This window comes from Danio rerio, chromosome 17, assembly GCF_052040795.2.
Source record: "Danio rerio strain M-AB ecotype USA chromosome 17, GRCz13ab, whole genome shotgun sequence".
Lineage (NCBI taxonomy): Eukaryota > Metazoa > Chordata > Actinopteri > Cypriniformes > Danionidae > Danio > Danio rerio.
In genome coordinates, this window is record NC_141037.1 from 23,388,831 (window position 1) to 23,403,593 (window position 14,763).

At 34.3% G+C, this 14,763-nt stretch overlaps 1 protein-coding gene across 3 annotated transcripts in view; it reads right to left on the minus strand.

Moving 5' to 3' along the window:
- Nucleotides 1–14,763, minus strand: part of ttbk1b (tau tubulin kinase 1b) — a 39,300-nt gene that overhangs the window by 13,739 nt on the left and 10,798 nt on the right. The window contains exons 1-8 of one of the 3 annotated variants that reach the window (XM_087290373.1): nt 14,648–14,728; nt 13,398–13,463; nt 13,148–13,240; nt 12,849–12,974; nt 11,062–11,216; nt 10,757–10,964; nt 9,842–10,017; nt 6,467–6,971 (exon numbers count right to left, since the gene is read on the minus strand). In XM_087290373.1, the coding sequence (XP_087146499.1) occupies nt 6,467–6,971; nt 9,842–10,017; nt 10,757–10,964; nt 11,062–11,216; nt 12,849–12,974; nt 13,148–13,237 (1,260 nt within the window). In that variant the 5' untranslated portion in view covers nt 13,238–13,240; nt 13,398–13,463; nt 14,648–14,728. Of the gene's footprint in view, nt 1–626; nt 3,210–6,466; nt 6,972–9,841; nt 10,018–10,756; nt 10,965–11,061; nt 11,217–12,848; nt 12,975–13,147; nt 13,241–13,397; nt 13,464–14,647; nt 14,729–14,763 lie in introns of those variants that run through there. The other 2 variants (XM_087290374.1, XM_087290372.1) reach the window with 2 other exon arrangements.

Genomic DNA, 14,763 nt, shown 5'->3' on the forward strand with positions numbered 1-14,763 from the left:
AATAAAAATGAGGCAGCCAGCAAGTCTAATACGCTGTGCCTGGTTAAGACACAACGTGCAAACGAATTTCTATGACACCAATGCTGCGTTTCTGCATACTAAAGCTTATGTACTGATTTATGTGACTGCTATGACTTCAAACGTTGAAGTAGCATGTCAAGTCGATGGACAGGAACAAAAATGGCACATTCATTTGCTGAATGATAGATTATAGTCAAGTCAAATATCTGCATATGTGCATCGAACAAATGCATGTGTGACAAAACCAAAGAAAGAGGCTCAGTCTTCCTTTCACACCCCTATTGCCTTGAGCTCTATTGCACTTTAATATTTAATAGATGTCTATTCCAGAACTTTGTTCTTTTCTACCCACTGTTAGTCAAATATCATGACATAAAGGATCCCATTTTTATGTCTTGCATGCCCTCAGATAAAAACAGCTTAAGTTCAAACAGATCTTAATTTCACTCTGTCTAAAAACAATATGCATATGTTTCTGTAATCATCTTTATATGTATTTTTATAGCTAATATGGAAGACAGATGTAAAATCATAATTAATCTATAGGATCCAGCTGAAACAGCCGAATTCGTTAAAAAGGAATGTACGTCCACGTAATTTTAGCCAGGCACAACATTTAAAGGGACAGTCCACCCAAAAATGTGTTCATTTTCTGACCACCAGATCATGTAAGACATTTAAGATTACATTTGTTTTCAGTAATACAATAGAGGGGTCATGAAGTGAAAAGCCAAAACTCCCTTGTGGTTTTGACAGGTAATAGGTCATATTACTAAAAAAACATTCTGTAAGATTCAGAACTCAACACTTTATGGCTCCTCTAAAATTTGTTTATATTAAAGGCAGTCTTACAAAACCACAAGTTCTGAATTGTTCTACTCTGTGATGTAATAGGGAGGATAAGCCCCGCCTCCGCAGAAGATTGAAGTTTACTGCTACCTCACTGCCTGCATATCCCTGTTTAATATGCAAAACTGTCAGCCAATCACTGCAGTGAGCTTTTACATCTGCATCTACAATCAGCCACGCCCATTCAAACAGAGCATTCTGATGATCAGGGTCAAAAACAGTACAGAAAATAGTCAATTACTTCTAAATTATGATGCATTTTGATATACAAATATTGATTATATTATAAGTGGACCACGGCAAAAAGTACAAAATAAAAAACCTGAGGTAGTTTAAAAAGTTTTTTAGCCGAAACGTGGTCTTAAAACGCAAATCAAAGTTTCTTTAAAGAAAAAAAAAAAAAAGAAATCCAGGCAAAACAAACATATCTTGGATAAATTGAGGCCTAAGTTAACAGCAAATTGTCATTTTTGGGTGAACTATGCCTTTAAACATAGACCTAACACTCTGTTCACTATTTTACTTTTCTATATGGATAAACACACATTTTTCAGGTTTAAACCTTGTGAGCTTGTATAAGCTTTCTCTCGGCTAAGATAGACGCCTATAAGAATGTATATAAAGAGATTCACGTTCTGTCATGCTTGCTTAAGAAAGCCATTCATCCCACCTGGAGGTGCATGTTGTAGAGTTTGACAGGTTCTATATGTGCTGAGATCATATTGATGCGAACAGACTGTGCAAAAAATAGCATAGCAAGCACTCACTGTCCTTCTAATGTCCTCTGTGAACCTCAGGCGGACACACCATTTTACCCATCTGCTTTTGGCCAACATTCATTGTAATTCAATGACATTCAACCCTGAAAACCTAATCACACTATCCAGCCTGCTTTACATCCGTCTTTTTACCCAGAATATGACGGCGTTCATGAGAATCAAAGCAACACAAATATAATGATATTCTCGTCACTTTAGACAATGTGCCTGTCCCAATAGACACCAGCAGCTTTACATGAAACATCCTCTAAAGAGGTAAAAATGTGTTTTTTGTGTTTCTAGTTTTTTTATACAAAAAACTGCAGTGTACTATGTCTATATGAGTAAATACATCTTACAGCATTGTACAGAATTGCTTTGTTTAGGAGAAAACTCATTTCTTTCCCCATCTGTCTCAAGTGCTTAAAGGGATAGTTCACTCAAAAATGACAATAATGTCACCATTTTGCACAAAAATTTTACTTTCTTTACTCTGTAAATGATAAAAAAAAGATATTTTGAACAAAGCTTTAGTCAAAGTTAATGTAGTCAAAAACAACTTCGACTTTAATGGAAAAAAACAAACATTTTGCAAAATATCTTTTTTTTTTTTTGCCACGAACGTCAAGCAAATTGAAGCATCATTACATTGAGTAAATGATGACAGAATAGACATTTTTGAGTGAAATATCCTTTTTAATTTAGATTTCTAATAACAAATTCCAGTTTAGAATCCAGTTTAACATATATCCCAGGGTTATTATAGATCACTAAAATAAATCATAGAACTGAAATATTTTGCTTCTTAAAATAAATGCTTACTTAAGAATATATAATATAATATAATATAATATAATATAATATAATATAATATAATATAATATAATATAATATAATATAATATAATATAATATAATATAATATAACATTATATTATTCTGCTAGACCCCAAGGAAAAAAATCTCATTTATTATTTAGTTTAACGTAATACATTAAGTTAATACTTAATAAGTTTAATAATCAAATGTATTAAAATAATCAAACTAAAATTAAATGTTCAACATTCTAACTCAATGATACTATAATAACTCTGCAAATATTGCTTACACACACACACGGACACACACTCACACTCCACTTATCTCACAATCACAGACCAAGTTTATTGCCCAAGCTTCTGTATCGAATTTTGTTCATCCATGGGCACAAAAGTGGGCACGCGTGCTCCCCTTCTATTAAAACGCCACCGCACGTGCGCGTCAGTGTACATTGATGGTGGGCGAATCATGTCTTGTTCATAAGTTTTGCCAGCACTTGCTGAATGTGTAGGCGTGGTAGGTTTAGTACAGAATGCCGGGCTCTGGGGTTGCCTGGCAACAGGGCATGTCTGCGATGGGCATGGCGGTGGGCGGGGCTGCTTTCAGCTGAGCGACTGCGCTGAATGGCCGCTCCCCCAAGGGCGGGGTCATGGGGGAAGGGCTCCGTGTCCATGGTAGTGGAGGAAAACACATACGACGCCAGTCTTCTCAAATGGGCGGGCCTCGGGAATGAGTGATGTGGGTGTGGCCTGTCCTCCTCCAACTGAAAAAGACCAATAAGAGCGGAGGAAAAGAGGAATCAGGCTGAGAAAAAACTAAATCGCGATGTATTGAAAAAAAGCGTGTTTTTTTGACTAAGACTGTGTGTGATGCACACACAAAAACACACCAATAAAAACAGGAGATAAACGATACAGTATATTAAATGGGTGGTGCAAACACATAGATGTGCTGTGACTGTTTTAGAGGACAAGACCAACCCACATCTGTCTGAGTGCTAGAGACAGGCTTGTTAAAGCTTACGCTTAACTGGGTGAATGTATGATCTACATGTTGTGAAGGAGCCAACGTGTACACACAGACCCTTGAATGAGCGAAAAGCAAACTAAGCTTGGCTGTGAATTGTTGAGCTTGACACACACACACACACACATACACACATACACAAACATAGAAACCTAAACCATGCAATTCAGCAATAAATACACAAGATTATTTAATGTACTGTATCAATGGTGCATACATTCCCTCACATACAAAAACATATATGCTAATACAAGTTGACGGAAACTTAGAAGTATTACTTGTACTGATGTACAAATATTCAGCAGCGTGGAGTAAATACTAGTATATCATAATACTTCTGGCTTAAGCACAACCTATATACACAGATATTACAAAAGCTATCAACTAAATGAATGTTAATATATGACCTGCAATTAAAATCTGAGGTGGGATAGATGTTAAGGTCACAGAAGATGCACATGCTTTTGTTATACTCGTCTATGTCACCGTTACCCATCTAAATTTTCAGCGGCCATCACTTCAGTTTTCAGTGTCACATGATCATTCACAAATCAAGCCAATATGCTGATTTTATACTCAAGAGATATTTCTTACTATCAGGGGTGTCGCTAGAACCCAATTTACTGGGGCACGTGCCCCAGTAGAAATCACCAGTTCCCCAGTTAATGCTTTGGGATACGATTTACTTCATATGCAAGTGTATTTATTAAGAGTGGTAATCCCGAAATAAAGACGTTATTTTCTATATGCAACCGAACCAACGCAGGAGGTAAAACCTATTAAGCCTAATTTTCTGCCATGTGTCAAGTCTAAGACAACAGAAAATTCATTAAAACATATATTTTTTGTATTCTATAGAATTGTCTATAGAATTTCATTCAAATTAAATTATTATTCATGCAAAGTATTTCTTTAATGATCCTAATTTACTACTACTTAATTTTTGTTGAAGTAGTAATATATTTCTTAACAATTCTTCTTCAGTTTCTAAATAGCAAAAACTTACTGACCTCAAATATTTAAACAGTACTGTATTAAGACCCATTCCATTTACTAATCTTAACTCAAAAGAAAATGTCATCTATTTTTTTATTCACATGGATGGAACAAGCCCACAGAAACAATAATTCAGTCATTTACATATAACACTTGCACAACAATTCAATCTATGCCAGTTTATAGACATAGATCAGACGATGCTGGTACTTAAAAGCCTTTTGCTAAAAAGCTTTTAAAGTCGACATGAGATCAGAAAACCAAATGTAAATATTTTTCCAAATGAATCATGATTTTAATTTTTTGGATATCTTAGGTAGACATGTCACATTACAGAACTAAAATGAATTGAAGTAAAACACACGTTTACTTTAAGAAGCTACTCACAAAACACTGCAGTGTGACAAAGTGAAGCAATACAATTCTATTTCAAACTGAACTTAAAGGGATAGTTCACCCAAAACAATGAACATCTCGCTATTTTATTCTCCCTCAACTGGTTTTAAACCTTTAATAGTTTCCTTCTTCTGATAAAAAACAGAAAAGATGATATTTCAAAAAAACCTGTAACCATTGACATCCATAGTAGAAAAAAATAAATACAATGGAAGTCAATGGTTTCACCAAGTTAAGTTTAGGCCTTTTAGGACATTTTTAAGATCATTATGAATTAAATTTTAGACATATACAGGGCTAAACGCTAGGGATTTTCTTTTTTCGAACAAGTCAGACGGAAACGATTTTTTATTGCCTTGTAAAAAAATAATTATAATTTAATACATTTAATAATACAATAATAATAATTTGATAATAAAAAATATAGGTCAGGTCAGTATCCTCAGCAGTAAAAACATGGAGAACTTAAACAAATGTTATCATAATGAAAACAATTAAAGCAATATGGTAAAAAGTTAACAATTAAATATTTAAATAAAACGTTTAAAGTTTTATTGCGATGGATTGTTGGTGATTGTTTATTTCAATCTGGTCAACAAAGGAAAATTTTGAAAAAGATTTAAGACCTAAGACCTTTTAAACCGTAACAGCTGCTATTAATAAGTGCTGATAAAATGTATAATCATTTTCTTTTCAAAGTGATTTTAAAATTATTTAAGTGATCTGAAGGCAAAACAAGGTTTATAAAAGCTGGAAATATATGTCCTTTGATCCATACATGTACACATAAAAATGTAAACTGTCAATAAAATCATTTTTAGTAAGACATGTCATACGCTTTTTGTTTTTTTTTAATATGTGTTTAGATATCCAAGTAAAATAAACTGTAAAATTCATACGTTTAAGCCTGCATTATTTTTTAAAAGCGTCCTGCAGTTGTCAGTGCGCAATAAATCGTGGGACAATCGCGGCCGCAAAGGATCCACCGGTTTTGTCCTTCAATACCTGGGAAACGAAGGATGCATTTGGAGGCTGTGTTTAAAGGAGCATTCAAGTTTTTTTTAAATGAGACAGCCTTCAACGAGCCGGATGAGGCAGCGCACTTCGAATGCATCCTTCGGAGGATGCAGCCTCTGAAATGAGACAGCTATATTTATTTAGTTTGTGCTGTAATGCATTAAGAAAAATAGTTCAAAAATAAACAAAGCGTTTGTCAACATAAACATCGGATTGATTTTCATTTTAATTTATACTGAAACATTTGAATAAAAACTTCAGTGAATATAAAATTAAACAATGCCTTAAGAAAATATAATGATCAGATAGGGACTCAAATTCAGCATTAATTTAACTTTTTTCTTTCAAAGGTTAAACAAAAGGCTTTTGATTAGAAGGTTTGGAATTATTAACAGGTTTTTTTATGGGTGAGTAAATGACTAAAGAGTAAAACCTTTTTATTTTGTAGTTTTGGGTAAACAATCCCTTTAAGCTTTCATAATGATGTTATCATGGATCCAAATATCCTCAAACATTTAAAGAGTTCAGGATGAGCCATATAAACACACATGCTCACACACACATACACATCCAGGTTTGTCTTACCGGTCCATCAGGTCCAAACGGCTCCGACTCTCTTCTTCTCGGGCAGGAACGAGGCAGCGTGTGACAGGATGAATGGCCGGGACTCGGCCCTGCTCCCTCCTCCTCTGCTACAATCATCATCCCTCGCTGTGTTTTAGGTCGAACCACAGCCTCAGCTCCTCCATGCACTCTCCTTCTCCTCTCCTCGTGGTCCTCGAGGGGCCGCAATTCCTCAGGTTCCTCATCTGTGGTGCCTGAGGTGGTTGGTTCTGCCCCGGGGAGGAAGTCCTTCAGCTCAGTTTCTTTATCGATCATCACCCACTCCCTGCTGTCGAAGTCCTCTTCCTCTGCCAGCGGGACTGAGCGTATGAAGGCATTGCTGTGGGCCTCCTGGTCACCGTCTGCAGAGACATCATGACGGCCGCCGGCCAACCTTTCTCCCTGTCCACCCTCTAAGGAGAGCATCTGAGCAGGCTGAGAAGAGTAGACATGCCTGGATGGAGAGCCCAGCATGTCCAGACGAGAGCTGATAAAAAACACACACAAAATCTATATTATTATTTATATATACAGTAATGTGCAAAAGTTCTAAGCACTGTACCAGCTTTGTTGGCCTAAGACTTTTGCACAATATATAATCAATTCTTCTCTTTATTAAAAACAAACAGAAAATAGAGGAAAATGTACTAAAAAACAACAACTGCACAACATTTCCTCTTCAAGCAAAAGTCTATGTTTAATGTGGCTTCCTTTGGCACCAAGCACAGCTTGACCTGTTTTGTTCTAATTGTCCTGACATTTTCTAAAATAATGTGCTGCGTAATATCAGGCTTTTTAGCACCTTCTAAAGTTCTTCTTTAGGTTTAGAGTGTCATATCTTTCTTTTTCTGTCCAGGTTATCTCATACAGCCTCTATAATATTCAAGTCTGGACACTGTGGAGGCCATTTCATGACTGTCTGTGTTTCATCAGCTGTTTTCTGTCTCTAAATAGGATTTCACTTCAATTAGTGAATTGTTATTAAGCTGAAAATAAAATCTATTACCACTGAAGTTCTTTCCAGAAGGAATGGTTTAATGGATTAAAACTGTATCTGTACTTTTCAACATTCACAATTCCATCAATTCAGACAATATTGCTAACATAACAACACTGGTAAAAATGCAGCTCAACCCAGGACAAACAACCTCTCTCCAACATTGTCTTTCACGCGTCTTAAACAATTAAACCAAAATAGTTCAAATTCTAACCTAACCTAACTACTATCCCAACAAGCCGAATACATCAACTGAAAGATAATTTATTCAACCTGTATAAATCGCAATAAAAAAACTGACCAAAAATGTACTCTTATGACTGGTTTTGTAGTAAAGCAACACATATATCCATAGTACCATTAGTAAAATAACAGATTTAATGTTGGCCTAAAACTTTAGCACAGTACTATATATATATATATATATATATATATATATATATATATATATATATATATATATATATATATATAGAGAGAGAGAGAGAGAGAGAGAGAGAGAGAGAGAGAGAGAGAGAGAGAGAGAGAGAGAGAGAGAGAGAGAGAGATTTCAAAATGAATATTATTCATACTTTTTTTCAGCAGTGACACATTAAATTGTGTTAACTGTGCAGAGCTGTATTCAAACAAAGTCATTTATAATCTTATAAAAGATTTCTATTTCATATAAAAGGGTTCCTACTCTAAGCCATGTGTACAAATCCTTGACTTTTTCCTGACTTTTTGACTTGACTTTTCCTGACTAAAAAGCTAACATTCCATGTCCCATAATGAAGAGAAAAACAGAGCGTTGCTGTGCTTTGCATATTACAATTCTTCAAGCTTGAGTTTTATAATTTTTTGTGAATTCAATAGCCACTATGAGCGCAACAGTGGATAATTTACCTTCGTTTTTGACAAGAAATTAAAAGAAACAAAAGAACGCAGTTCAACTCCCAGTCTTTGAAGTGGTCAATTTGTAACCACGGCTCTTGAAATTTGCATTTTCCTGCCATGTTTGCCTTTGTTAACAAGTACTGCTTGGCGATTTCATTTGACTTAAGTGACTGTCAGTTTGACGACTGGAAAAGGAATAAAATGAAAAATAGCCTAACCAACAGGCAAAATGTGCAAAACAGTGTGCTAAAAATTATATGTTATAGACATTACACTTTGCTAAATGAAAACTAACATTTAAAAAGAGAAAAGCAAAAGTCTCTGATATTCATTGACTTATGTATTGAAAAATATTTAGAATTCCCTCACTTTTAAAATTTCATAATATTCCAGTAATTCCATGATCTGTAGGAGGCCTGAAATAAGTTTGTCTTTTAAATTTGAACTTATACTACTTATTAAAAAGAACCCTGAGCAAGAAATAGGGGTTTCATGGTATCATGGTCTCCACAAAAAGCAGAAGAAGCTGTTTTTAACAAACATCAACATTTCAATATGCTTCGTAATGATTTTAAATGATTGTGTGAAACTGAAGTCTGCGACAAAGACTGCAAAATATTGTACTTATCATCAAAATGTACATTTTGCGTATATTAAATAAGACAATTAAAACAATTGTTGGTAACACTTTATTTTCATGGTCCATTTGAGTATTAGTAGGCTGTCTGCTTAATATCTGTTGATATGCTCCTTTAACAGACATTTAATTCACTATAAGAGGCTTAGCAAGTATGTCAATTTACACTAACTAACCCTAACCCCAACCTAACAGTCTACTACTATAATCTACTGAGAATTAGTTGGAATGTAGATGCAATGTAACTTAAATTCAATAAACGGACCATCAAAATAAAGAGTGTCCCAATTGTTCTGATTAACAATATTACTGTTTTACTGTATTTTTAGTACAAGTGCAGCATAAAATCATATTAAAAATGTTACTGACAATTTTTCCAATTACGTTTGTCCACAAACTGCAGCTCAGCATGTGTTAATTACAATAACAGTAAAATACCAATAGTACAATTGTAATTCAGCAATGTTTACGATTAAGTCAAATACAGTACTGTAATCTCAAATGTGTTCAAAAGTTGTTGTTTGGAACAATTAGCTGAAATGCACAGGATTATAAATCAATATAACAATTAGTTTAGAAACTGTTAAAAACTTTTATTACATTTAAAATCCTAATATCAATGTTTATTTCATTTAAAATCATAATATCTATTTTTAGTAACTTTGATCTAATTATTATAATCATACAACTGTCAAAGCAAAAACTTTACATGCTTTCTTTCTTTAAAAAAGCCACTATTGAGTATTTTTCTCACTAACAAGACACATGCAGTCGAGTGACCTTTAAAATAGCTAAATGTCAGCCAGAGGAACAGAGTGATCCATTTTAAAGCTCTCGCTCTCCTCACCGTTTATCTGCACCATCTCCTCTATCCTCTGCACCAGACAGACGCTCTGATTCAGGGCTGTTGACTCTCCGGTACCTTGGAGGACGAGCCTGAGCATCACCTTCCCCACCCCTGGCTGGAGAAACAGACCTCCCTCCTCCAGCAGGCTCATCTCCATCCTCTGCTGCTACTTGTGTCTAAGAAGAAAAAGAGTATTAAAAACTTAAAAGTATTTAGTTCACTCCCAAAATACACATTTCATGATAAATCTCACCCCTTTTTCATTTAAGATGTTCATATAATTGTTTCTTAAGTCATTAAAGAAATTGAGTAGACTTCTATGAAACTCTCTAAATGCTTTGAACTCTCAAAATGCAGTCTTAGTGCAGCAACAAAGACTATATGATTCATGATGGGAAACTTCTTATCTGACCCAGTGTGTTTAAAGCACAAGAAAGGACCATTTTAAATAATAAACTGACACAAAGTCATATTCATTTGTGTAATTCCACATGCTACAACTTCTGAGCACTCTTCCTTCTCCACAGTACTAGACTCTAACTTATTACTTCTGTATGTCACACTTGATCTTTCAGTGAGATTACACAATGCATAAATTTGTAGGTGCACACCTCTGAGCTTTGTGGTTAAAAAGTATATATTTAAATTTTTTATATTTCTTTTAAAAAAAATGACAGATCGTTTTTTCTAGGCAAGGCCCTTATAGACATGTACTTGCAAAGTTTCTTCTAGTCAGTTAAATGTCTGTTGAAGGAGCAACAGATATTAAGCAGACAGTTTACTAATACTCAAATGGACCATCAAAATAAAGTGTTACCGATATTTATTTTGAAAGTGAACTAATCCTTTAATAATTCTAAAAATCCTCCCCAGATCTGATTAAATTATATGACATTGAAGAATGACAAATAATACCTTACTGATGCTGATCCTGAGTTGGTTTCTATTGAAGTCAGTTTCATCCCATGCTTCACCTGCAGGTGCGGCTGGAGCCGGTTCGGTCGGCCTGCTGGGTATTAAAGCAGGTGGAGCATTCTCTTGGTCACTCAGGTGTTCATCTTGCAGAACATCATCAGTGTTTTCCCTTGGTAGTTCACCGGGTACTGGAGTCACATTTACCACCCTGAGAGAGACAATTCAGGGCCATTTCAGAGGACAAAACAGTCAATCTAGTTTCATTTTAGAATTCCACTCAAGTGTGATCCTCTCGAGAAACGTACCCCACTATGGCAGCAGTTTGCCTTGTGTTTTGCTGTGGTGGTGTGTGTGTGCTGGTAGGGAGTGCCGTATCTGTTCCAGATTTTTCCCAGTCATACGGCTCGTTTTCAGTTATCACCCTGTCTTTCATGCTGTTCTCAAATACTGACATCAGCAACTAGACCAGAGGAAGGAGAAAATTGAAATTAAAACCATTAATAAAAGCATCATAAACTTAGTATACATTCATTTTCCTTCAGCTAGGTCCCTTATTTATCAGGGGTCACCACAGCGGAATGAACTGACAACTATTCCAGCATATGTTTTACACAGCGGATGCCCTTTCAGTCACAATCCAGTACTAGGAAATACCCATACACTCTCACATTCGAACACACACACATACATACATACACTATGGCCAATTTAGTTAATCTAATTCAACCCAATACTGTGGGGGAAACTGAAGCACCCGGAGGAAACCCACGCAAACACGAGGAGAACAATATAAATATATATTGCAGAAAGATTGGTTAAACTAGATACAAAAATTATCTTAGACAATGTTTAACTGCTATAATTTATTTCATTTTGAAGTAAAAGCTGTATATTGAGATGTGGTGGAATTGACATTTGTTCAGTTCAAGAAGGAACAAATGTTTCTCTACTCATCTAAGTTTGTCCTCTTACAGCTCTTAAAACTAGACAAATTGTTTAAACTTATGAGGCTATGCTACGTTAATTTTAAACAAGTTTTTTCACAAGGCTAAAAGTGCCGTAGTTGAAGAATGCCCCTTATACTATACTGTACAGTATGTTAATGTAAATGCATATTTAACATACAGTTGAAGTCAGAATTATTAGCCCCCCTGAATTATTAGACCGCTTGTTTATTTTTTCCACAATTTCTGTTTAACAGAGAGAATATTTTTTTCAACACATTTTTAAACATAATAGTTTTAATAACTCATTTCTAATATCTGATTTATTTTGTCTTTGCCATGATGACAGTAAATAATATTTTCCTAGATTATTTTCAAGGTACTTCTATACAGCTTAAAGTGACATTTAAAGGCTTAATTGGGTAATTAGGTTAACTAGCTAGGTTAGGGTAATTAGGCAAGTTATTGTATAACAGTAGTTTGTTCTGTAGATTTTTTATAAAAAATTTAGCTTAAAGAGGCTAATAGTTTTGTCCCTAAAATGATGTTTAAGAAATTTAAAAATGCTTTTATTCTAGCCGAAATAAAACAAATAAGACTTTATCCAGAAGAATAAATATTATCAGACATACTGTAAAAATTTCCCTGCTCTGTTAAACATCATTTGGCATATATTAAAAAAAAAATAAAAAAATTCAAAGGGGGCTAATAATTCTGACTTCAACTGTATGTATATAGCAATTCAAAATGTTGACTTTTTTTTTTAAGTCGCCTATGTTCATCAAGACAGCAATTATTCAATAGCAAATAATCACATTTTAAAAATAGCTGAAAACAATTTAAAATATAATGGTGAGTCAATATTTCAACTTAAAATGTTCATTCGTTCATTTATTCATTCATTTGTTGTTGATGCATAAAGCATTTTGCAGGATTACTTGATTAAAAAAACAGCATTTATTTTAACTAAAATTACTGCAATTTTACCTCTGATTACCAAAAAAACACAATATGCACTTTACACTGTTTACATCATCCAACTGCTGTTCTTGGAACATAATAACGCCAAACGCAAAGAAAAACTCATTTATATTAGAAATGAGGTAGTGAAATCAGAAGAAGATAAGAGATGTATGTATTGATTTTACCTGATAATCAGGTTTGGTGAAATAATCCAAATCCAGCACATGATCATAAAAGATATGAAACTCTGCAGGCATGTGTTTCAACAGCATCCTGTGCTCGTAGCGTTCTTTAATCTGTCCCACCTGCTCCTGTTCATCAGGCACATTACACACACACACTATTAACAACAAGAACACTCTGAAGGCCCTAAATATTTTACACAAAGCTCTTAAGACTGAGCACACCAAGGGTTAATTGCTTCAATTCAGTCCCATTATGCTCATAGTCACTGGTTGATGAGAGCGTGATACATTTGCCTTACCTTATCTTTTATCTTACGCCATGGTAATTGTCCAACGGTAAACTCTACCAGCATATAAAACAACGACCACAAATCATCATGACGACCCATTTCCTGTTAAAAACAAAGAACAGAGTATGAAAAATGTAGTTGTCTATATTGTTGTTCATTCTTGAAAACCTTATTTGGATTTATTAAAGTTGATTCTGATTGGCAAAAAGAGTCAACCCTGGTCACTTTTTGTGCATGCTAGACTTTAGACTGCACTTACCTTGTTTTTATGAGCATTAATGGAAGCGTATCGCACCGTTCCTCTGAACCCAGCCACTGACCTGGGCTAAAGCAGAATATTTGAAAGAGTCTCATAATAAGGATTCACATCACTTTCATTTGATACTTTTTATACTTAGGCTGGAAAAAGAGCACATAATCAAAACAAGGCAACCATGGGAAGGAAATATAAGAAAGGGTATAGCGACAGGAATTCTGTATGTTTCAGCTGCTTTTTAATGCCTTTTGACCAGTTTTGGGATTCCTGGCCTGATTAAATCACAATTAATTGTCTCTTTCATATATTCAGGTCCACAGTTATTTTATTTATAATGAATGCTACAACAGGGGTGTTGATTTTTTTCTAGTTGGGACAAGAATCAGAGTTTAAAATTTAAAGGAAAAGTACATACAAAAAACTATGCTTTTATATGCTTATTGTTCTGTTGAACACAACAAAAAATGTTGTAACTGGTAACCATCTACATTAGGATTTAAAAATATTATGTACAGTTGAAGTCAGAATGATTAGCCTCCTGAATTATTAACCCCACTGTTTATTTTTTTCTGTTTAATGAGAGACAATTTTTTCAACACATTTCTAAACATAATAGTTTTAATAACTCATTTCTAATAACTGATTTATTTTATCTTTTCCATGATAACAGTACATCATATTTAACTAGATATGTTTCAAGACACTTTACAGATTAAAGTGACATTTAAAGGCTTAACTAGTTTAATTAGGTTAACTAGGCAGGATAGGGTAATTAGGCAAGTTATTGTATGACGATGGTTTGTTCTGTGGACTATCGAAAAAATATAGCTTAAGGGGGCTTATAATTTTGTCCCTAAAATGGTGTTTAAAGAATTAAAAACTGCTTTTATTCTAGCCGAAATAAAACAAATAAGATTTTCTGCAGAAGAAAAAATATTATCAGACATATTGTAAACATTTACTTGCTCTGTTAAACATCATTTGGGAAAAAAAAAAAATATATATATATATATATATAAAAAGGAGGCTAATAATTCTGACTTCAACTGTAGGTCAATGGCTACTGTATTTCAACATTATTAAAAATATTTTCATTTGAGATCAACAGAAGAAGGTTTGGAATAAGAGAAGGGTGCATACATTTTCATTTTTGTGTGAATTATCCCATTAACTTTATATAACTATTAAAGAACGGTGGGTAATTTTTAAGAGGTAAAAAAAGAGGAATTTTTCCATGATATTGGAGAACTCACAATATGACTGTCGCTATGGTAACAGGGACAAACATCTTTGGCGGGGAAGCATGCGATTCAACATGAGAGCCAAAACTCAACTGCAAAACAAAACTGAGAAAAGTGAAACAGAAAAA